General features: G+C 49.1%; 2 protein-coding genes across 3 annotated transcripts in view; one reads left to right on the top strand and one right to left on the bottom strand.

Moving 5' to 3' along the window:
- Window positions 1-10: 10 nt before the first annotated feature.
- On the top strand, window positions 11-1,502 carry PHLDA2 (pleckstrin homology like domain family A member 2). Its single transcript, XM_075094583.1, has 2 exons — window positions 11-542; window positions 1,067-1,502. The coding sequence occupies exon 1, from the start codon at window positions 110-112 to the stop codon at window positions 506-508; it is 399 nt and encodes a 132-aa protein (XP_074950684.1). The 5' UTR covers window positions 11-109; the 3' UTR covers window positions 509-542; window positions 1,067-1,502.
- Window positions 1,503-2,994: 1,492 nt separating this feature from the next.
- The window catches only part of SLC67A1 (solute carrier family 67 member 1), a 63,980-nt gene continuing 45,151 nt past the window's right edge, over window positions 2,995-21,823 (bottom strand). For both annotated transcript variants that reach the window (XM_075094582.1, XM_075094581.1), the window contains exons 9-11: window positions 12,277-12,378; window positions 8,419-8,539; window positions 2,995-3,285 (exon numbers count right to left, since the gene is read on the bottom strand). In XM_075094582.1, coding sequence (XP_074950683.1) covers window positions 3,098-3,285; window positions 8,419-8,539; window positions 12,277-12,378 — 411 coding nt within the window. In that variant the 3' untranslated portion in view covers window positions 2,995-3,097. The remainder of the gene's footprint in view (window positions 3,286-8,418; window positions 8,540-12,276; window positions 12,379-21,823) is intronic.

The raw sequence follows: 21,823 nt of genomic DNA, 5'->3' as shown, positions 1-21,823 counted from the left end.
CCGTCGCGGCGAACCTCGGTCATCGCCGCCCGAGCCGGAGCCGGAGCCGGAGCCGCACCGGAGCCACAGCCACAGCCACAGCCGGAGTCGAGGCCGCCGGGGAGGGAGGATGAAGATGCAAGCCGAGGTGATCCGCGAGGGCGAGCTGGAGAAGCGGAGCGACAGCCTTTTCCAGCTGTGGAAGAAAAAGCTGGTGGTGCTGACCAAGGACAGCCTCAGCCTCTTCCCCGACGGACACAAGCGGGCCAAGGGCAAGGAGCTGGGCTTCGGCTCCATCCTCAAGGTGGACTGCGTGGAGCGCACGGGCAAGTACATCTACTTCACCATCGTCACCAAGGACCGCAAGGAGATTGACTTTCGGTGCCCGGACCAGAGCTGCTGGAACGCCTCCATCACCATGGCCCTCATCGACTTCCAGAACAAGCGGGCCATCCAGGACTTCAAGAGCCGCCAGGAGATGGAGCAGGCGGCGGGCGCCCAGGAGCGGCGGCTGGCCCGGGCGCCCTGAGCCGCCGCCCCCGCCCCGGCCGGCCCGGCCCCAGGTGAGCCCCTCCGCGGCCCCTCACCCGCTCCCGCTGGGGCTTGTCAGTGTTCAAAAAAATTTCATTATGGCCCCCCACCCCGCCTGCTTTGGGAGATCAGACGGGGACAGGCGGCGGGCCCCCCCTGGCACCGCTCACCCCGCCGTGTTTTAGCAGCGGGCCCCCCCCGCCGCAGCCTCTCCAGCTGGCTGCCGGCCCGCGGGGGTGCCCGGCCGCACCCCGAAACCGGGGCGCGCTGTCCGGCCGCCTCAGCACAGGAGTTTCGGGGCTCGCTCCCCCTTTCCTCATGCGGCACTGGGAATTTCTGGTGGGAGCCCTGCTTATGCAGGGCACCGAGAGTTGCAGATGTTAGGAAGGAAATAAGAAATGGCACGCGGCGGTGCTTTCCTTACGGGATTTGCTAAAAATACGGTATCTGTGAAAAGTAATGCTGAACGCCCACTCTGCCTTTAAAGTCTCCCCCTTCCTTTTCTGCCCTGCTGTCCTGTTCGCCTCACTAACCTGCTTTCTCTTGCTGCCTTTAGAGCATACCACTGGATGATAAACCAGATCAAGTGTCTTGGACTGAAATGGGACAGGGTACCAATGAAGGAAAGCGAAGAAGAGAGCTGGAAGCAGCTTGGTTTTCTCCAAGCCCATTGAGGCTGCTGAGCAAAGAGCCCTGAGCTTTGCCTGAGATGCATTTAAAGAAAAACCAAAGACTTTCATAAAGGACTTCTAGCAAAGCGTCCACGTGTTTTGAGTGGCACAGCTTTGTGAACGATTATCTTCTATTTATGAGATGCAAGGAAGATTCAAAACTGACTGGTGGTGTTAAACACAACTTAAATTATTTGTAGTATCTATATTTGTATTTATTTTGACGAATGTCTTTCAGCAGTTACTGGTCTTAATATTGCTTTTGCATTAATATGTCCATTCCAAATAAATTACTTGAAATGTTCACTTTTTATTACTATACTCTGGGCTGCAGTATCTTTTGTTGACTTATGTTTGTGGAGCAGCAGTGGTATAGTGGCTTAAAAAGAGTGAGTAAGCTCAGCTTTTTGGTGCCCCAGAGTGGGCAGTGGGAGGTGGAGAAAGCCCAGATAACACATTTGCGTTTGACCTCGCCTCCTGAACAGGGAGGCAAAGCATGTTGAGGTCCAGTTCTGGTCAGCAGTGGAAACAGAAAAGCCTACCACAATTTGGATAAATGCAGCTTTTTGCCGTGCTTTCCCATATAATTGAGTAACAGTGGCTACAGAAGGCGCAAGAGCTCCCTGCGACAATAAAATGCTGCTGTCTGCTAATGCCGTGTATCCTTCCTCTAGCCCCCATAGCTTAGTGCTGTGCTAAGGCAGAAAACTGGATTTTGGAATAACACAGTGCCAATGCTCCATGGGATTCCTCAGCTTTGCAACAAAGCAGGCTGAACTCCTTGCTTTCTCCTTTTCCTCTACCTCGGCAGTCTCTAGACTGAGTTAAATTGATACAGGATAACTGGGAAGAATGGAGATGGTTGTCTTCTGATAGCACCCAGATGAAAAAGCTTGGAGAAAAAAAAAAACAGCTGAATTATTTATTTTTTTTTTAAATAAAACTACTGAATTCTTATCTTGGGAGGATCAGTTATCACTAACTAACCTGGGCTTCCTCGAGAGCAATGCTGCAGCACATGAGTCGGCTCCGGAAGTAAGGACGATAAGCTTAGTAGGTGAAGTACTTGCTACTAATGCTCCAAACTTGGTAATTTCAGTCAGGTAATTTCCCCCTCCCAATATCAGTGCAATTCTTGCAGGAGGCTTTGTACTAGAGGAAGTTGTAAAGTATGTAATTACAAGCAGCCTGTAGCAACAGCAAGAGACACTTGGTACAGGGAGGGGAAAAAAAAAAAAAAAAACAACCTGGAAGGAGGGTTGGCTCCTGTTTCTGGAAGCAACAGGGAGACACTGGCACTACAGGATGCTACACTGGGGCTTTGCAACCTGCTTGCATGCTTCTGGCAGCTACCCTGCTTCCTGCCGGGCTTGTGCAGAGACAAGGTTGCACATGATTGAGCTGTAGGTGTAGCAAATGTTTGGCCACAGCATTCAAAAGCCTTTGGCCTCAATCCCCCTCTTGCACAAGAATGCCAGAGGTACATTTAATGCAGCAAAAACGACACTCAAAAGCAGATGTGTTTTACCCCGATATTCCTTGGTACCAGCGCAGGGGGGTGAAATAAAAGGTCAAACCAGAGCAGAGGCATTGGCTCCTAATCCCCTTAGTTTCAGTGAATCCGAGCGGGAATGCTGCCCGACAACAGCTGAGGATCTGGAGCTATTGCCTGCAATGACAGCTACCGCTGCAGGGGGATGACCTGATAGGTCCCAGGTTCCTGTGGCCACCAGCTGCCTCAGCATGGCTCCAAAGCCTTTGCAAACCGATCTGCCCCTTACTCTAGATGCAAATGTTGCTGAAAGGCAAGGAATTCTTCAAATGGTTTTATTCCAGGTTTATCAAATAAAAAATAAAACTCAAGAACATCTTTATTTCTATGGAAAAAGTAAGAGGGTTACTTTCTTGCAGCTGAATTATTGGCTTTTCATCACTTTCAGCAGGATTTTACTCTTTAAGAGGTAAACAAACAAACCTATATTGACAATTAGCTGTAAATAGCCGAAGGAGGAGACTCCAAATTGTCTGTATAAAAATCCACCGATGGTGGGGCCCACCGTCCGGGTCAAGGGCTGCACCGAGGCGCAAAGCCCAAGCATGGTACCTAGGAGAGATAGCAGAGACAAGCAGACGTCAGGGCGAGGGCAAGTCTTGGGATGGGAAAACAGCGAAAAGTGAGTGGGAGCCCCTTAACCCCTGATGGCATTCCCTTGCAGTAGTAGCAAATCACTTCAAATAACTTCTTGCATTAATTTATAGCGGTCCAATCAGAGTTCATTAAGGCTAAGGACTCCTGGCGGCACCGGGTCTAGTTTCCACCACGCTCTTTACTGAGCCGCCTGGACGACTACAATGCTGCCCGAAAGGCAAGCCGGTGCTCACTGCTTCCTTCACTGGGTTCCTAGGATGCCTTTAGCGCCAGAAGATGCTTCTGAACATTGCACTCAACAGGGCTGGTAACTACTGCATGGGTTTAGGGATGGAGAGGTAATTTCTGTGGGCATGTTCAAGATTTCCAAGCAAATCACAGATTCTTCCAATATCATAATCATCCAAGAGGGCCCCGTTCCACCCAAGATGCTCTTGCCATTTATTCTTTAGTGTGGGACAGAGGAACAGTTCTCAAGGGCTTAGCAGGAGTGAGAGGCTTAGGTCTAACTAGGTCTTTAAGAATAAATAAATAAAACCACAGATACAGACTGAACCCTCTTGAGTTACTCCCCCACCCTGCCCTTGCAAAAAAAACGGATATTTCAATTTGGATGGAAATGCCAGCCCTTCACCTGGCTGGGCCAGTTCCCCCTCCAGCAGCTCTCCCATTTGCATTGTTAACAGGAACCCAGCAGATGGGGAAGCACCTCCAGTTTGGCAAAGGCAGGTTGGTTTCTTTTTTTTCCACACACAGATGGCCAGGACATCCCACGGGACACAAAGATGTCCCGTGCAGTCGGAGTGCTCTTTGCCCTGCAGTCTTCATGCATGACAGCTGTCATGCTCAGGGGAGCAGAAAACACCCCGCCAGCCAGAAAATCATTAGCCCCCAACACTGGGAGGAGGGGCAAGCTGGCAGCATATGCAAGAATCTTGTGCCCTGCTCTGAAATGATGTTTGCTTTTTTTTTTTCTTTTTTTTTTTTTTTTTAATATCAGTGTGGTTATTCGGGCTGTTGGCATCAATTGTCCACCAAGACACGCATTGAGGTGTTGTTGCTGCACAAGGCCAGCAGTGTTTGGGAAGAGGATGCTGTCCTTCACGCAAGAAGATGTGGAGCTGGGTGCAATATTTAACGTGGGCAGCCAAGGGGAAATGATCCCTTACTCCGGGAGAGAAGAGGCAGCCAGGTGTTCACATAATTCTGGCCAGCAACTGCTGGGCTTTTATCAGCATGCTTAAAATACTTGTGCAATGAGCCTGAGCTGAGGGTGTAGCTGTGCGGAGAGGGAACTCTCCCAGGAAGCGCTGGCGAGTGCTCCTCCCGCGCATGGGAACACAAAGGCAATGGGTGGGACCTTGCCTTGACCCTTTGCCAATGGGAATCATCCCACAACCACCAAACTTTCTGGGCAGGTTTTGCAATTATTTTTTCCCCTCTAGGTATTTGAATTAAACTAATTACTATGTACAGCTGCCAAACTGGCTCTTATGATTGAGGAGGCACTCTTTTCCCTTTCTTTTTTTTTTTTTTCCTGGAGCTGAACTAGAGCTGAAATCTGTCCTCTTAAAAAGCCAGGCTCTCCCTCTGCACTTCTGTAACATGTTGCCGAGAAAGATAATTTCTATTTAATGGATTTCAGTTAGAGCACTCATGTCAGACACCCTTGAGCTTTGGAACATTGTATATCTTGGCTCTGCAGCATGGCCCTAGCTCTGTTGCAAGGATGTGCATGTGATGGATCTCATTTAAGGCAGGAACTTCAACTGGGACAAGTCACCACATCAGCAGAAAACTTCCTGCATTGCTTTGCACAGCTCTGCCAATGCGCATGGTCACCTTCATCATGGCTATCCCACTTTCTGAACCTCTCTGACATTTTCTTCTCTCTCCCCAGCATTTTTTCCCCTTTTCCCATACCTGGCATGACCTGTTCCCGCCGGGAGCCCATCCTCCCCTCCTGCCCAGCCTTCCTCTCCTCCCGCAGGTTTCAGGGTTGGGTGCTGGAGGCTCCCCAAGCTGGGCGGCTCCGTCCCTCCTCCCACCCTTGGCCGTGCTGGAACGCTCCGGCTCACCCTCCTTCCCAGCTCACATCCTGTTGCTGCACTGAGATGATGGTGCTGGTCTGGATCAGCCACACGCCCACAGGGCAATTGCTGGGCCTAATTTAATGATTAGGTCATCGTTGCCAATGGCCGCCTTCAAACCAGCAAACCCATGCAAAGCTGGGGGGAATCAATGCGCCAAGCCCTGCCTGGCTGCAAGCTCTCCTCCTAAAGTTTCATGTCTGACGTGCAAATAAAATCACGAAATATGGACCCGTTACACAGGAAGGCCCTGCTGGGCTTCCTCCCTCCCTCTTCCGAGGGTGGGAGGGCTCTGTGCAAAAACAAGACCTCCATTCTTAGGGAGGGACCGGGGTTGACAAGGAGTGCTTGTGCGAATGCAAGTCCCCCTGGGCTCAGGGCTGTCCTCCCACCAGCTCATGCACCCAGCTGAACAGCATGTGCACGTGGGGCAGAATTTTCCCTTCCTGCCTTTGAAGATGAGGAGAGAGAAAAAAAAAAACATCAAAGGGAAATGAATGAAATCATTTCCACTCTCTTCTCTTCAGTGCAAAGCCCCAGCCATAAGCAAAGAGCAGTCGGCAAAGGCATCAGCCGTGGTAGGAAGCGACCTTGGATCAGTCCTGAAAGCAGGGTGATGAGTGCAAAGGATGGTACCATCCTACGTCCCACTGTTCCCTTTCTGAGACACTTATTTAAAAGGCAAGGATGAGTGACTCAGTGTCTTCCAAGGGTGGACAGGTTATCCTCCTGCAATGCCCTATCTGTTCCAGCCCCGCAATGAAATGGACACCTGAGCTCAGCCCAACCTCCAGCTCATTGGAAAGCCTCTCCCTGGCCCAAAGAAAAACCTCCATGGGCTCTGCTGGCTCCAGACTGGCAAAAACATCAGGAAAAGACAGCAGCAAGGCTCAAAAGTGGTGTTTCCAAAAGCAAATTCCCAACATGTGATTTCCTTGCATTAACTAAAAGTTGTTGCAAGATAGCACTCAGGTGTTTGACACTGTGACAGCAAGGCTTTTTCATAAAGCCAGACTTCCATGCTCTTAGAAAAGTGGGGATTTCTAACATGCCACCAAAATGCTCACTTTGCAGAGCTGGTCTCGGGCTTGCATAGGAAGGAGTGGCCTTCTAGCTGCTGTACGGGTGGAGCAGCCATCGCGGGGTGCCACCCACGGCCAGAGACGGATGGTAGGCATTTTAATAGCCGCATTTCTCTGCGAGACACCCACGCCATCACTGCCGCAGCTGCTGCGGAGAGGCAGCTCGCTGGGACATGGCTCTGCTGTGTCAGACATTCCTGCCTTTGCCCCAGCCCCTGCCCGGGTGCATCCAAAACAAGCACAAAACCATCAGATGCCTCTTCCCTTGGAAGTGTTTGCAAGGAGGAAGTAGGGTTTGAAAGGTGGCAGTCAGGGAGGAGCAGTGGAGACAAGGTTTTCCCCCAGTGCCATGATGCTCCATGCCAGCAGCATACCTCCTTGGCATGCCCAGTTTTGAGCCAGCTGTAACTTTGTGATTTGTAGTAGCACTTGGCATGGCATCAGCCCAGGATGGACAGGCAGCAGAAAGCCCCAGGTAACCCATGGATCTCCTGTTGTCCCATGACTGTCCATGCCACCCCGTGGGCTGCCTCTGTCCTGCCCTGCCGGCCTGCCCTGCCATTTGGAGACCGTCCGTCCCACCGAGGCACAAGCTGACCTAACAACATACGCAAGCGGGGAGCTGGGTGAGGCAACTAAACCCATTTTCCTCTCTGACCGAAGCTTGCCTCTGGGCTTTAAAAGCCAAGCAATCCTCTGGTTTTCCTCACAAAGCCCCTTTGAGAAGAGCCTGGATAAATTCCAACTTGGCTGTACATCCCAAAGCCACTTGGTGCCCTTCCCCCCAGTTCTCCCTGCTTGCATGAATATTGCTCCAACTCATGAAACAGCAGATTTTCTTCCCATCTGAGCGCAGGGGCTGGGACACCCCTCATCCTCACCTCCCTGGGAACTAAGTGGTCCTCCCAGGTAGAAGTATCACACTGAGAAATCGCGGGCTCCCACCATTTGTAGGAGATGTGGTGGTCAACTCTACAAATAAACTAATGAAGTGACATTTAGAAAAGCTCTTCATCCAGAAGCATCTCAAAAGTGCTTTATAAACTCCACTAATGGGCCATGCAAACTATAACTCCCATTATCGGTATGGTCTGTGCAGAGGTGTCTGCTCAGATAGCTGCTAGGGTAGATGAAGGGTTCTGGCATCCCAGAAAGACTCAGCTAGAGCAAAGAAACTCTCAGGTGCCTGGTGAACGTGGCTTGGGGAGCAAAGCCTGCAAGAGCTTGAGCAAAAGAAACCAAACCCCGTTAATCCAGCTCCCTCCTGGGACAAACTCAGCAAGGCTCCCATGACAATAACACAGGCATCTTTCCTTTGTTGACAGAAGAAAAAAAACAGGTATAAAGATTTGTGTGTCTACCACTGCATTTCAAAGCCCTTGTACAGAGAAATATAGTAACTCTCTGACTGAAACACAGCCAAAATGTAGAGAGGGGGACAATTACTGCATCAGGCAAAACATGTTTCCAAACAGTGATCCAGAATACCCACCTGAGATGCCCTATGTTAAAAGGTATGAATGAACAGCCCCCTCAGTCACCCTCATGGTGGAAAAGCAGCTTTTTTGTTGTTTTTCTTGAACATATCTTGGGTTCACATGGAAAGGAGTCTGGGAGAGGCTTCCCTTACTGTGTCCAGCACTATGGATGTCAGCGGGCAGCACAGGACTGGGAACACTGGGTCACAGGACACTTGCTCAATGCTGTTCAAGCTCATCCTGTATTAGTCCCACTGGTCCCTATTCATCCGCTCTGCTGACACCCACTGCACGCAACTGTCAAGTGAGATTTCCTGGGGAATTGGGCATTTGCCGTGAATGTGCCCCAGCACTCAACAGCAGCAGAGTGAGCTGGGAAGCACCTGATGGACTCAAAAACAAGAAAAGACCAGTCTGATCTGTTTTGATGAGTCTTACCAGTGTCAGAGGAAGGGACAGTGTTGGTGAGGATACTGTCAGTGATGGTGCCCAGCATGCTGAAGGCAAACACCAGTGGCACCACAATGATGCAGTAGTGCCACACAGTCCGCATCAGGGCCTAAGGGGCAGAACAAAATGGACCACAGGTCAATGAGGAGCACCAGTGGTGGCTCTGTGGCAAGAAACAACCTAGAAAAACATCATGAGCCAAACCCATGACTTAGGTAAATTGTGGAAGCCATAACTGATACATGATGGTGAGTCTTTGGCCATTGCTGGGTCTTTCATAGCCCACCATTTGTCTGCAACAAATTATTCCAAGCATGCAGTGCAAGTAACAAACGATACCCTACAATCTGGCAGCACATTTCTCCAGCACTGCTGCAACTATTTTTAGTGTCTGGGAATTAGCGACGTCCCCGCACCCTTCCCCCCATCTTCTGCTCTTGTCCAACTCCTGAGGAAACGTTGAAGAGCAGATGCATGTGGTGTACTTCAGGAAGCCTCCATTACTTATACAAAACAGCCTAGAGAAGGCATTTCAGCTCATTATCATAAATAATTAAAACTAAACCGAGCTTGCCAAAATAAATGAGCGCCGTGCATTATATAACGCCATACCTTTGGGATTTCTAATCCTGTTCTGCTGCTTCCTTGCTAATAAATTCACTGAATTCAGTAATCTGGAATAGGTCTTCTGGCCATAAGTGCCATTAGCGAGCATAATTAGGGAGAGTAATGATTTTGTTATTGCACATATTCTTAGTGGAGACATCCCTCCAGCTGTTTTATACTTAAACAAAAGCAGTGAAGCTCCCTAAGCCGTGGGGCTAGAGCGGCTCTCAGCTCATTCACAAGCCCTGCTGGTCAAATTAATGGACTTCTCTGGGGCATGGAAAGGAAATTCCCCCTTTCTTGCAAGTCTCCTGCCCTCACCAGTGTCTCAATATGTGTTACTGTGGCTAGAAAACATTTCTGTCACTGGTTTAGCCACAAGTTTCATACTCTGGAGTTCTCTCCCATAAGATCTGGTCCCTGCCTCTTGGCTACAGAAGATGGAGAAGCCCAGAGACATTGCTCACTAATGACTTGGAAATATTGAGGTTTGTTCCTAGTTCCCCTCTAGAGTCACACACAGCCAGGTTTCTCTCCTTGGAGGGGCTCTTAGCCTACATTTTGGTTAAGATCTAGGCACTTCTGATTAAGGAACTGGAGAACAAAGACAGAGGAACAGGTATTTGGTACATAAACATTCAGATGGAGGGAGAATAATTCCTTGCTAGGGCAAATGTCATTGCAGGACAACATTGCAGAGCTCATAGGAAAAAACCGATTTAACCCTCCCCTGCCTTGTAGGAATTCCCTCATGTGCTGAAGCAAGTGGGCAGAAAAGTGCCACCTGTAAAACTAGGGGAAATAGCTCCTCACTCCCCTGGGACTTGGAAAGGATGGAGCCAGGCAGAGCCTGTTCTTTGCTACTCCTCAGCCATGTAGGTAGCAGTTTTTTTGACCTAAGCAGATCTGAAGGCATTTTTCAGGTGAGAGTGGCAGAACCAGGAGTTTCAGCAGACAGACTCAAAAAGCAAACGCCTGGGAAATGCAGGCAGCAAGGCAGGACGAGGCACAGCCATGCCTTCAGACAAAGAGGAAAACTTCCCCGTTGCAACCGCCAAGCCTTCCTACACCCCTGCCCACACACTCCTGGCTTGTATCTGCAGATCAAACTCAGCTCTCCCCTCCCCTCCTTTTCCAGGTGTTATTGCTGAGCTCGCAGCCCACCCCTTCCCTTCTCCAGCTGCCGATTGCTGGGAACATCCTGCAGCCTCTTCCCAGCTGCACCACCATTGGTCTGTCTGTCTGCTGCTGCCAGTGCCTGCTTTCCTAAAACACTTCAGCCCACCTCCCAGTGACATGAAGATGGGTTTCACAGTGTCCTTTATTAACAGCTAGCTTTTCTCCTCACTTCCACCCTCTGGGGAGGGGATCTGCTTCATCTGGAGGCCAGATGTAGCAAGGGTACAGCGGGTGGGATGCTCCTCCACCAGCGGCTGTGCAGGATTAAAAGCTTCACACATTAATCTCTGCATTTGGGGCCTGCTGCTGTGATGGCACTCATCCCCACCCAGACGGAAAGCCACCCCAGAAACGGATGTTTTCTCGGCAGCCACTTGAACAGAGCGCTTTTTAATAAGGCATCCCTGGTGCAGAGGACCGCAGCTGCATTTGCCTATGAATAGTTCTCGTGGGAAGTCATTGCTGACCCTTGTCCCCAGGCCCATGCTGTCAGGATGTCCACAGCCCTCCGGGCTTGGCGTAATTGCCAAGTCTAAAATGAACTTCCAGCAGCAATTTCCCTTCCCCACACAGTTGCTGTAAGCCTCCTCATGCTGGGGCATTAGCCACCCTGTGTGCCCCTGCAACTGCCATCAAGGCTTCCTCTCCTACCTCCAGCCAACTCCAGCCTTCCCTCTCAGTGAGACCTTGGTGCACAAAAGCCATTTACTCCATGGTTGCCCCTCTGCCTGATTGCTGTGGGACTGGGCTTCGGCATGGTAAGTCAGTCCCAGCAGCACCCTGCCCTGTGCCCAGTTAGGGGTGCTCAGGTCTCCAAATGGGCCAGGCTCACCTTAGTCCCACCTAGTTGCTTCCACCCTGACCAAAAAAACAAATCAAGACCTTCAAAGCCCTTCCTGGGCCACATACAGGAGCACCAAGCCCTACACAGATGTCCCATGCGAATCAGTGGCACATGGATGCCACACAAAAACACACAACACCAGCCGGGGGGGGGGCATTCCCAAGCACCCCACCAGGCAGCATCTCTGTGAGCTCCGAAGTCCCAGAGAGGGGGACCACGCTCCATCTGCAGAACCAACCCTTTGTCTGCATCTGTCCTCCCTTCCCAGTCTCATCTCGGATATGCAATTTAGCCTCAGACTAGCAAAGGTGCATTAGTGCCTCATCTCATGCATGTAGCTGGGAACCATGAGCCTCGATACCTTCCAGGATTTGGTCCTGACCTCCCCATGGCTGTGGTGCAGTTGTGGCAATGGCAACCATCCCACCTGCACTGATGGGAACACCGGCACCCTGGCAGCAAGGCTTGAGGCCAAATCCTGCAGGGAACATCAAAAGACGATGCAGCTCGACCATCCTTTGGGCCAATCGGTACACACCCCTCCTCCATCCCCACCGCCTGGGCAGATTTGTCAGTTCCCTGAGCGTGGCTTATCTGAGCAAACACGATTACCGGCAGAGCTGCCTACATCAACTCAGTTTTCCGATTACCATTTGAGATTGGCATCGACTGTCATCCATGCAGACACAATCAGCACCGGTAACACTCATACCAAAACGGAGGAACAAAATTATTGCCTTGCTACCTCCTTCCCCAGATACTCTCATCTTGGGGAAATTAGGCAAAAATAAAGCTCCAGAAGCAGAGCACACAACCTCCGCTGTCTCCCAGCCACATACCGCAATGATTTTCCCCTCGATAATCTTAATTTACTTTCTGGGTAGTTCAGGAAATACAGTCACTGACAAGACCAAAGGCAGAATTTCTACGCAAATCCAGTGACTCAGGAGGGACTTTACAAGTTTCTGTGTGAGATTAATTTTTTTAAAAATCTTTGTACCTATTACTCATGGAGGTCTTTATTGTTATTTGGTGCAGTGCTTACACTGAGCACAGTTCTGTTTTCACAGAGGTAGAGGAGAGCTGGTTTTCCCTCCCTGCCGAGGACCACCCACCAAAGCTAGTCATGTCATTTCAAGGGGCAGAGCCAGGTCTCACGGACCTTGTGCTGCTGCGATATTAAAAGGTACCATGGGTGATCTCATGCCAAGCCTTACCATGCCTAGGCCCACACTGGCAAAGACAAAGACGCTGAGCCTGAGCAGGGTCCTCTCTGTGCAGCTGTTTGTGAGTTTTCCAACAACCAGACCCTGGATAACCTGGGAAAGAAGCACACTAGCGTCATTAAGCCCAATCTGTAACAATTTAAACAATCTCAAAAGAGAACTGCTACAGTGCTTCAAGCAAATGAAAGGCAGCAAATGGGTTATTCCCTTGCTTCTTTAGAGAAAAAGGGACATCGCTGTCACAGTAAATGGTTGGAAGACATGACCCATTATTTCAAGCATTTTGCATCCTAGGGATAGATCCGTCCTGTAAGCTCAAAGTCTTTACTCAGGGTGCACGCCTGTGTTTACCATCACTGCCGACTCACCAGTGATGATTGAAACTTTCTAAAGACACTTGCAGATAAAAATAAATTTTTCTAACCTGTAATGTTTTTGTGAAAGAAAACTAATCCTAAGATCTTCATTCTTGGTAAGCCCTTCCAAAGAAAAGCTGTACATTTGTATGCAGAAGATGAAAATGCCTCCTTTCCTGTACCTTCTCTTGCCATTATTTTGAATTATAAATATACAAATTGGGTGGTTCATCGTTTTTAGACAGAAAGCAAGTATGACGGAGATGCTAATACCCAGCCCCAGCAGTACGTGCAGATGTGAGGGACGGGGAACTGGTTTTACATATTTTAAATAAAAACGGGGGAGAGGGGGAGGGAAGGAAGAGCAAAAAAAATTTAAATGCCAGGAACTATTTGGCTTTTCCAGCACTTTGCAGAGCAAAGATTTCCTCTTTTATTTCCCTGTTTGGCATCTCCCATACTTCAAGCGACACTGGCCCAAGTGGACACAAGAGGACAGAAATTGGAAGACACCACTTTGAAAATAAACCCTGACTGACTGTGTTTCAGGGGAGGGACAGATAGGAATCTACCAAGTTTTCCCTGCCATAGAATCATAGAATGGTTAAGGTTGGAAAAGACCCTTATGATCATTGAGTCCAACTGCTAACCTATCACTGCCAAGCTTGTTTGATCCAAGTGAAAACCCCTCCAACTTGAAAGAAGAGCTCTAGTTCAAAATCCCTTGTTTTGTGCGATGGCTTCATTTCAATGGCAGTCTAGCCCAGAGAAAACCTTAGTGCTCTGCTTGGACTTGGAATAATGCTATGCCACACTTAACCTTGCTGTGTTAGTCCTAAGGGTGAAACCCAAACTCATCTGAAAGGAAATGAGTACACAATGAATAAGAAAGCTATTAAAAAGAAAGAAAACGTTAATCTATGGCAAGTAGTCCAGAAAAAGCAATTTAATTATTAAAATAAATTAAAAGAGCAAAAAGTAAATAGTAATAGAGTGAAAATAAAATAAAGTTGACGTAAAGGACAGTAGTTACAAATTAAATGCATTTCCAACAAGCTACAACTTAATGGAAAAAAAATTAAAATTCCACTCTTCACATTGCTTCAGAACACAAGCCATTTTTGACATGAGGGCACATCGCGCCAAGCAGACATTTTGGTTCCCAGTAAATGCTTTTCCTGCCTCCTTTTTGTCCCCATCCCCACCCTCAGGCAGGGCTTGAGAGCTCGGCTCACACGTGCCTGGCCATCATGTGACAGTGGCATGGGCCCCATGTGTTTCTCCTGGACCTTGCCACCCGCCGAGTGGCTTTGTGGATACTGGTGGACCTGCTGCTGTGCAATGCTCAGACGATGCATGGGGTGACCTGAGTCATCCCAGATGAAAGCTCTGCCATGGACATGGGAGGAGACTGATACTAGCCCTGGTGGCTCCTACTCGGGGAGGGGGATGGGGGGAGGCGTGGAAAAGCCACTGAGTAATGTTTCATTAAGCTGAGTGCTCCTAAAATGAAAAATCGTCATTAACTTTTTGCAACTTCCCAGTCCCTCCCACTGGCTCACCCTGGCTGAGGCTGTGCTGAGTCATGCGGGATGTGGGCTGAGCCCCATTGCAGGGCATGGCTTAACTCGATGGTGGCATCACCCAAACCCCAGTTCAGCTCTGCTGAGCCACTGGAGGAAAGGAAACGTTTCTCAGTTTGCCCAGACTTGAATGGCATATTTAATCAGGCTACACCGTGCAGGCACAGCCTGGTCCCTGCCCTTCCTTGAGTCATTGGGGTAGATCATCCGCAACACCCCAGAGCAGCCTGACCTGATGGCCATGGGAGCAGCGTACCCAAAAACTTCTCCATCACTACACAATGAGCACCTAAGTGCAGGGAACAAGTACCGCTGCCACAAAGCAGGATCTGGAGATAGGCAAACCAGAGGCCACCAGGGCTGTCCCCAAAGTGAGCGGGGCAGACGGATGGTTCTTGTTCCAAGGCTGGCATTCAGCACAGGCTTCCACATCACTCAGACTGGAGCAATACAAGCACAAGGTAAAATACCACTGCTGAACCAACCAACTCAGTGCTGGGACTTTTTCCGAGGGCAAGAGTCAGCCCCAGTCACCTGCTTTCCCTTCAGGGCTGAGCAGCCATCCTTGCGTTATACATACTGCAGCCTCCCCACTGGTTATCTGGGCTGCCGGACTCCCATCCTAGCATGGTCATTGCCAGTCCAGCCATGAGCCCCAAGTAGGCAAGGCCCATCATCCTGACTTTGGACGCTATCAAACACCAGTGCCTTGATTTAGGTGCTGAATAATGTTTCTAGTCACTTGCAGCTCTGGCCTCACTTCCAGTCTGAATTGAGACCTGAAAACCCATTACTTCCAGCCTGCAATTTTCCCTGGGCACATAGTGCCCTGGTTTGCATGAGTGGCAGCTGCCTGTACAGGCACATTTAGGAAGGAGGAAGCAAAAGGTGGTCCATGTACATTCTCCCATGCAAGGTTTTGGACATGTGCTGCCATGGCCAGGGGGTAATGGGGGCATCCCAGACGATTTGGCCATCATCACTCCCATGGATAAGCCCTGCTAGCACTGAAGAGGCAGCAATGGGATTTATCCTGATTTTTATTCCTGCTGGCTCATTCTGGGCCTTTCCCTTGCATGCAACCTCCCATTAAGATCTACTGGGATGGGCCTTCCCCTTCTGCATTTCATTTTGCCTGAATGGTACTTGCCTTTGTAACCTAACCTCCTTTGAAGTCGGGGAAGCGCCAGTGTACCTGGCTGGAATGCCTTCTGTCATCAATAAACAAAAGAGAGAGGAAATTGTTTGCAAGTGAAATAACAGGCACTGCCCGTGGCTGTGTACACAAGTCACAGGATAAACCAACTCATCTTTTTCTCCTTCCCCCCTCCTTCTTTAAAGGCAAGTAATTCTCCCAATAAATTCATAAAAGCAGCCAAATCTCTCCTTGTAGTTATGCTGGATTCACCAAACTGGGGATTCATTACACTAGTTCAGCTGATCATGTAATAAAATACTCTTTACCCTTATCACTGTATTTGATTTCTGGGAAGACAGCTGCTCCCATTTTGCTCAGAAGAGCCAATTGCCCATTTTATTGTTAACCTCATTAACAAATTTCAGAAATCCCTTGCGGGATGGAAAAGATTGTTGCTGTTTCAAGGTTTAGGGTGCTAGTTTTTGGAAGACTTCTGAATGGTGAAGCACTAGCCTTGCTGCATAGAGTCGCTGCAGAGCAGGGCTGGCACCTGCAAGTAGCTAACCTCATCAGTGGAGGCTACCGGAGTTACGCAGATGCTCAGCTGGTCCTCCATGGTCAGTGCACACAGGACTCTACATCAGCACTGATCAAAGGCTTGACAGAGCCCAGCAATAAAATAAATACCCTTTCACCCAACAGACTGGAAATGAAAAGGCACAAGAAGGTCCAAGAGGCAGGCACTGCAGGCCAGATAAGCTGGTACAGCCTAGCAGTGAAGATGCAGGCCCCATCCTTAGTGCAGATAGTATGATTCACATCACAGGCAGCCTCCCATGCACTGGACCTCTCTCTCTCGCCTTTGAATTTGTGCCCAGCTGGCAGTTCCCAGGGTGAGCACAGTGCCAGCTGGGGTGCGATGCGCAGGTGGGCACTGGCTGGGGCAGACTGCAGAAGGCAACAAAAATCACGAGGCTTTTCTGCATGGGCTGAAGGTGGTGCAAAACCTGGGGTGGGAGAAAAAGGAGTTGGTTTACTGACATAAAGTAATGCCATAAAGTGCTTGAGAAGTAGTTTAGGTCTTGCAGAGGAGCAGGAGGGTGCAGGGACTGGAAGGAGAGCTGATGGTGAGGACCAAACTGCTGAAGGCAGCACTTTGCCAAACGGGGAAGAGGACCATATGTTTTGCAAACTCCAGCCTGATAGCTTGCTTTCCCCCTCCAGTCTGCCCCCCTCCACAGATTTAAATCCTTCAAAGCCAGGAAACTGGAGAACTTTCTGTTTGTTTTTGCAAGGTCCTTTCACCAAGTGGGTTTTCCCCCTAGGCATACCTGGCTGTAATTAAATCCCTGGCTCTTTAATCATCTCCTTTGCTGTGAAGAGGAGAAAAAAAAAAAGCAAGAGGGACAGACTGGTGATAAGACGATACACAATGTAAATCTCTCCTCCAGGAATCTCTCTCATCTTTTCATGATCACTCTGTACCAACTTGTCCCTCCAGAAGCTGCACAGCTAGAGGTGGAGTTTGTATAACAATACAAATTTAAACACAGTAAATAGAACAGATGTCTTATGATTTCTTGATCCTTAGGGTAATAAATATCTACCTCTTTGTCCCACTTAGAGTTTTTGTTTAGTGTGTTCTGCTTTGGTTTTTGGAGAAAAAGTTCTTAAAGAAAAGCTTCCCCCACCCCCTCCCGTGGTTTGAAATCTAAGCATCAGATGTGATTGTAGATACCAACCAGGGACCCCAGCGGCATTTTCCAAGGCAGATACTATGCCTGGAAGTTCTCCATGCTATTGTGCCCAGAAAAAAAGCTGGAGCCTAGGTCCACTCCTGACCATTATGTAAAGTTAAATTATTTTAAGTTATTATGAAATTAATGATTCTCTCGAGGGAAAGCAAATGGCATCTCACACTCCCAGGCATTCACTCTGAGGGAAATTTCATTTGCATGACTTCTGAGATGAGAGGACTCTGGGAAACCCAGCCTTGGAAGACAGGGGGATTGCATCCCTGACAGGCTCTTACACCTCTTTCCTGGAGACCCACCAGCAATCAGATAAAGATTCTTCAGATATATCATAAGCAAGGGAATCTCTGCAATGCAAGACACCTGGCACAGAGGTACCCCTCCTACTGTCTGCCTTCCCCTCCTCATTTCATTATCTCCCACCTGACTCCTCCTCCTCAATTTACACTGGCACAGTCCCACCTCATCAAACAGCCCCCGCTATCAGGGTGCTTCAAGTATCACTACAGAGCCCTGGATTGCTCAAACTATCCTCCACTTGCTATTTTCACTTCCCCACCAGCCAGCTATAGCTTTGGTTGAATTTCGTTTTCTAAATGACAACTTTGTTTTCTCACCAGACAGCTCTTTCTCCCAATCCTGTGACACTGCCTTCCCACACACCCTTCTCTGACCTCTTTGGCTCTGTTCCGACCCAGAGGTGAGCCCCCTTCCCACCCTCATTGCACTTATGCCTGCCCCACACTTTCCAATATTCTCTGCTGTTAGGTGATGCTCTTTGCCTAACCACAAACAATAAATCAGCACCAGCTCCTTCATCCAGAGAGCCAGGACGCCCCCATTCCCCATGGGCAGTTACTCCCATTGCAACTTTTACAACAATACATCAACATATGTATTACTTTGAGCCACTCATGTCTCCATGCAGGGGTACAAGTGGCAGCAAGAAGATGTACCACCAGCACTGGGGTGAAGGGTGACCATGCTGTGGGCTACCAACTTGGCAAAGGGAACAGGGTGCTGAGGATGCCCCATGCCATGAGCGCTGGTCATTGGTGCTATATGCATAGCATTGTGAGGACAAACCCACCACCAGCACCAGCTGAGCCACTTCCCTGCTGACAAGTGCTGTGAACCATTCCCATGTGGACAGGGCTGATGCTCAGCAAGGGAGCAACCAAGACAGGTGCTCTGGGGAGTGGCCGGCCAAAGCCCACGAGGCTCCTGGGCTCCAAAAACCAGCCCCGAATCTGCCTTTCAAGACCACAGGGAGCCTCTCTGGCTGGGCATGAGGCAACCCCCCATATGTTGGTGTCCTGCAGAATCATAAAGTGACAAGATGGGATGGCCCCTCTATACAAAAATGATGTGGACAACCAGCCTGGAAGGGGTCCAGAGAAGGGCCACCAAGATGATCAAAGGACTGGGAAGCCGGCCATGTGAGGATAGGCTGGGAGAACTGGGTTTGTTCAGCCTTGAGAAAAGGAGGCTCAGAGGGGATCTCATCACCATGTACCAGTACTTAAGGGGTAGCTACAAAGAAGATGGAGACTCCCTTTTTACACTGAGTCACATGGAGAGGACAAGGGGGAATGGACACAAGGTGCTCTTGGGGAGATTCTGACTGGACACGAGAGGGAAATTTTTCACAGTGAGGACAGTCAACCATTGGAATAATCTCCCCAGGGAAGTGGTTGACTCGGCCACGCTGGACACCTTTAAGAGTCGCCTGGACAGGGTGCTGGGCCATCTTGTTTAGACTGTGCTCTTCCCAGAAAGGTTGGACTAGATGATCCCTGAGGTCCCTTCCAACCTGTGATTCTGTGATTCTGTGAAGCACAATGAGGTGAGGCTGAGGAGTTCCAGATGGGATCTCTTGGGACAGCTACCTGAATTAGCTGGGCTGCTCACTAACATCCTCCATCTGCAAAGGTGGCAAACGCCTCACCTCCTGCAGGGTCAGTGTTTCTGTGCTGATCTCCCCCTGCAAAGAGGTGTTTGAGATACCAACAACAAAGTACTTGGGTTGCCTACTGAAAATTAGGTGGACTAACCTAAAGCATTCCAGCTACCCTCACTAGGTGCTCTGCAGCTGGCTTGAATGGGAGGAACTGTGAGAAACAGATGTTTACAGTGCATTGGCTGCTTCTCACCACAGTAGCTTAAATGAGGCTGAGAAGCTGAAAAATTAGGTTAAGCAATTGGAGCATAATATCCATGGGGCAGGAGAGGAAAGTGGGAAGAGACCATTGCTATTCAAGTCATCCTGGGATTACTGATCGGGCTGGGAAAGGAGGCTGCAATATCACCTTCTGTGCTAGAAGCAGACGTTCATTTTTAGACGATCTCATTAAAAAGTAGAAACTATAATAACACAGAGCAATAATGTTACTAAAAGTTGGCAGGAATTGGCAGATCAGGCAATGCTTTTCTTGGTGCAAGACTTTTGGGAAAGAGCTGAGCAACGGGCTCATCTAAACCTTGCTCGTTGTGCTATTCCTGGTGTGCTTCTGAAGCTGCTTAGCGCATGCAACCTGTGCTGGGAGCAGGCGATACCCTGGGACACGGTGCTGGGCATATCAGCTGGCTGTGCCCTGCACTGCCCAGGCACTGTGTTCAATGTCTACAGGGAGGTTTAAAGCTAACAGAACATGGCTCGATTTTAATTTTCTCCTTCATTTCTGTGACATCTGCTCCCACCTATAAAAGTCCTTAAACGTGACCGGTTTTCAGGTCCAGGGAGGGATGGAAACAGGAGGGAGATATTTCCTCTAACAGGCTGGCTCAGAGCAAGGCCAGAAGAATGGGAAAACCCCCACAATATCTCATGGAAAGGCAAACTGAGGAATGAGAAATCAAAGCTGAGGATCTGGTTGATGAAATTCATTGAAAAGAACATTATAGTCCTTATGAATAAAGCTATAATTTACTCAGTGAAGTGGGGAAGCCAGTCAGCAGATATTAATCATCGTTCACCCATCCAGACTGGTGGAATTTGCTTGCACTTTCATCTGCAGTTATATCTCCAGCAGTATCAATTCACTGTATAACAGAAACCAATGCATCTGAAATGCCAGCTGAGGCAAGATGAAGGCATGCAAGCAGCTCTGGGACTCGGCAGAGCAGAGCTGGCACACATTGCATTCCCTGTATACACCTTCCACTGAAGGAACCCCAACAGCAAGCAGCTGTAAAACATTAACCCAGTCAGTCTCTGCAAGAGACACCTTTGGGTGGTTCCAGACAGAGACTTGATCTGAAAGTAAAGACACAAATTCTAAGGTTTTACAATCATTTAAAAGCCAGATTATGAGAGTGTTGTTTGGACCAGTTGAAGATCTGGTCCTGCATAAACCAGAGCAGAGCTTGGAAGTGCCAGTAATAAAGTGGAAAGAACAAGCAACAAAGCAGAAAGCAGTGCATTACAAGCTCTCAGGCAAGATGGCTTTGCTGCCACCAGGAATCACATGTCCTGAGCTTTTAAAAAAAATAAAGCATTTGTTTCCCTTTTCCTTTTTGGTGTTCTGACAGCAAAACCCAATGCAGCATCATGATGAATTTTGTACCCTATGACCGCTTCACTCTTCCTATATTTCTGATGTCCAGAGTCATGTGCTACAGAATATGCATAGCAACATGGACAGAAACTGCACAGATAGATGAAAGAAAACTGCCTGGCTGACAAAAGCTAGTTTCTGTGCCAAATGTCCCAAGGCAAAGACTCCCCAGCAAAGCAGATGCTGCACCTGAGCCTGTAGGCCACTGCTGGATTAGAGCATGGTAATACGTATGATTGGCCTTTGCAGGATGAAACTCTGTGACTATGGGAAGGGGCAGGTCCCTGGTTAGCACTGACATCTGATTATTCATTAGGAAGCAGAGTGAACGCTATAATTCCCATCTTCCAGGGCTGTATCTATACATAGGGTGCACCAGCACAGCAGCACAGGTAACCTTATCTACAGTAGTTTCAACCAAACTAACCTGGGAAACAATAGCAATGAAGACAGACAGATATCCCAGACTTAACAGCAGTGTCCTGAAGACAGATATCCTGGACCTAACAGCAGCATCCAAACTCCATCTAGCAACACGAAGCCAATCCTGTCCCGGCTGTACAAGTGCTGTTTTTACTTTCTGTGCTATTGCTGCCCACATTAGCCAGATTGAAACAAGCACACCATATCCATGCTGCAATCCCAAATTTTATTTCGGTGTAGACATATATAACAGGGATTTAACTGATAGGTCTAAGTTAGGAGCATAGCTCTTGGGAAGTCCCTCTACATTCAAAGGGGGAAGAAGATAGCAGAGGGTGACTCAGCCCCCTAAAACCTGAGTGATTCCTGCAGACCCTGGTCTAGGAGCCGGCATACAAAGGCTGACATAGGGAAAGTCTCTATTAGCAGTGGAGTTTGGATCAGAAGCATGCTTTGGAAAGCAGCTGCTGATAACCCCATTTGTCACGGCATTTCCATGATGTGGAGCAGCAAACTGTTTTCTTTCTGATGAGCCTGGATGGGAGGGTGCATCCAGCTGGTAGCAGATGTTAAGCTCATGGGAGTGAGCGACAGCTCGTCCAAAGCCACGCTCCCAGAACTGCCATGGCAAAGGCACTAGCTCTTCAGCTCCAGCCAGTTTACTCTGCAGGCTCCACTTGCTGATGTACGGCCACGCTCATCAGCTGGTGTCCAAGGTGCCCAGATT

The sequence above is a fragment of the Phalacrocorax aristotelis genome, chromosome 5, assembly GCF_949628215.1.
Source record: "Phalacrocorax aristotelis chromosome 5, bGulAri2.1, whole genome shotgun sequence".
NCBI lineage: Eukaryota > Metazoa > Chordata > Aves > Suliformes > Phalacrocoracidae > Phalacrocorax > Phalacrocorax aristotelis.
The sequence above is the reverse complement of the archived record's forward strand: the minus strand, read 5'-3'. Positions and strand labels throughout refer to the sequence as shown.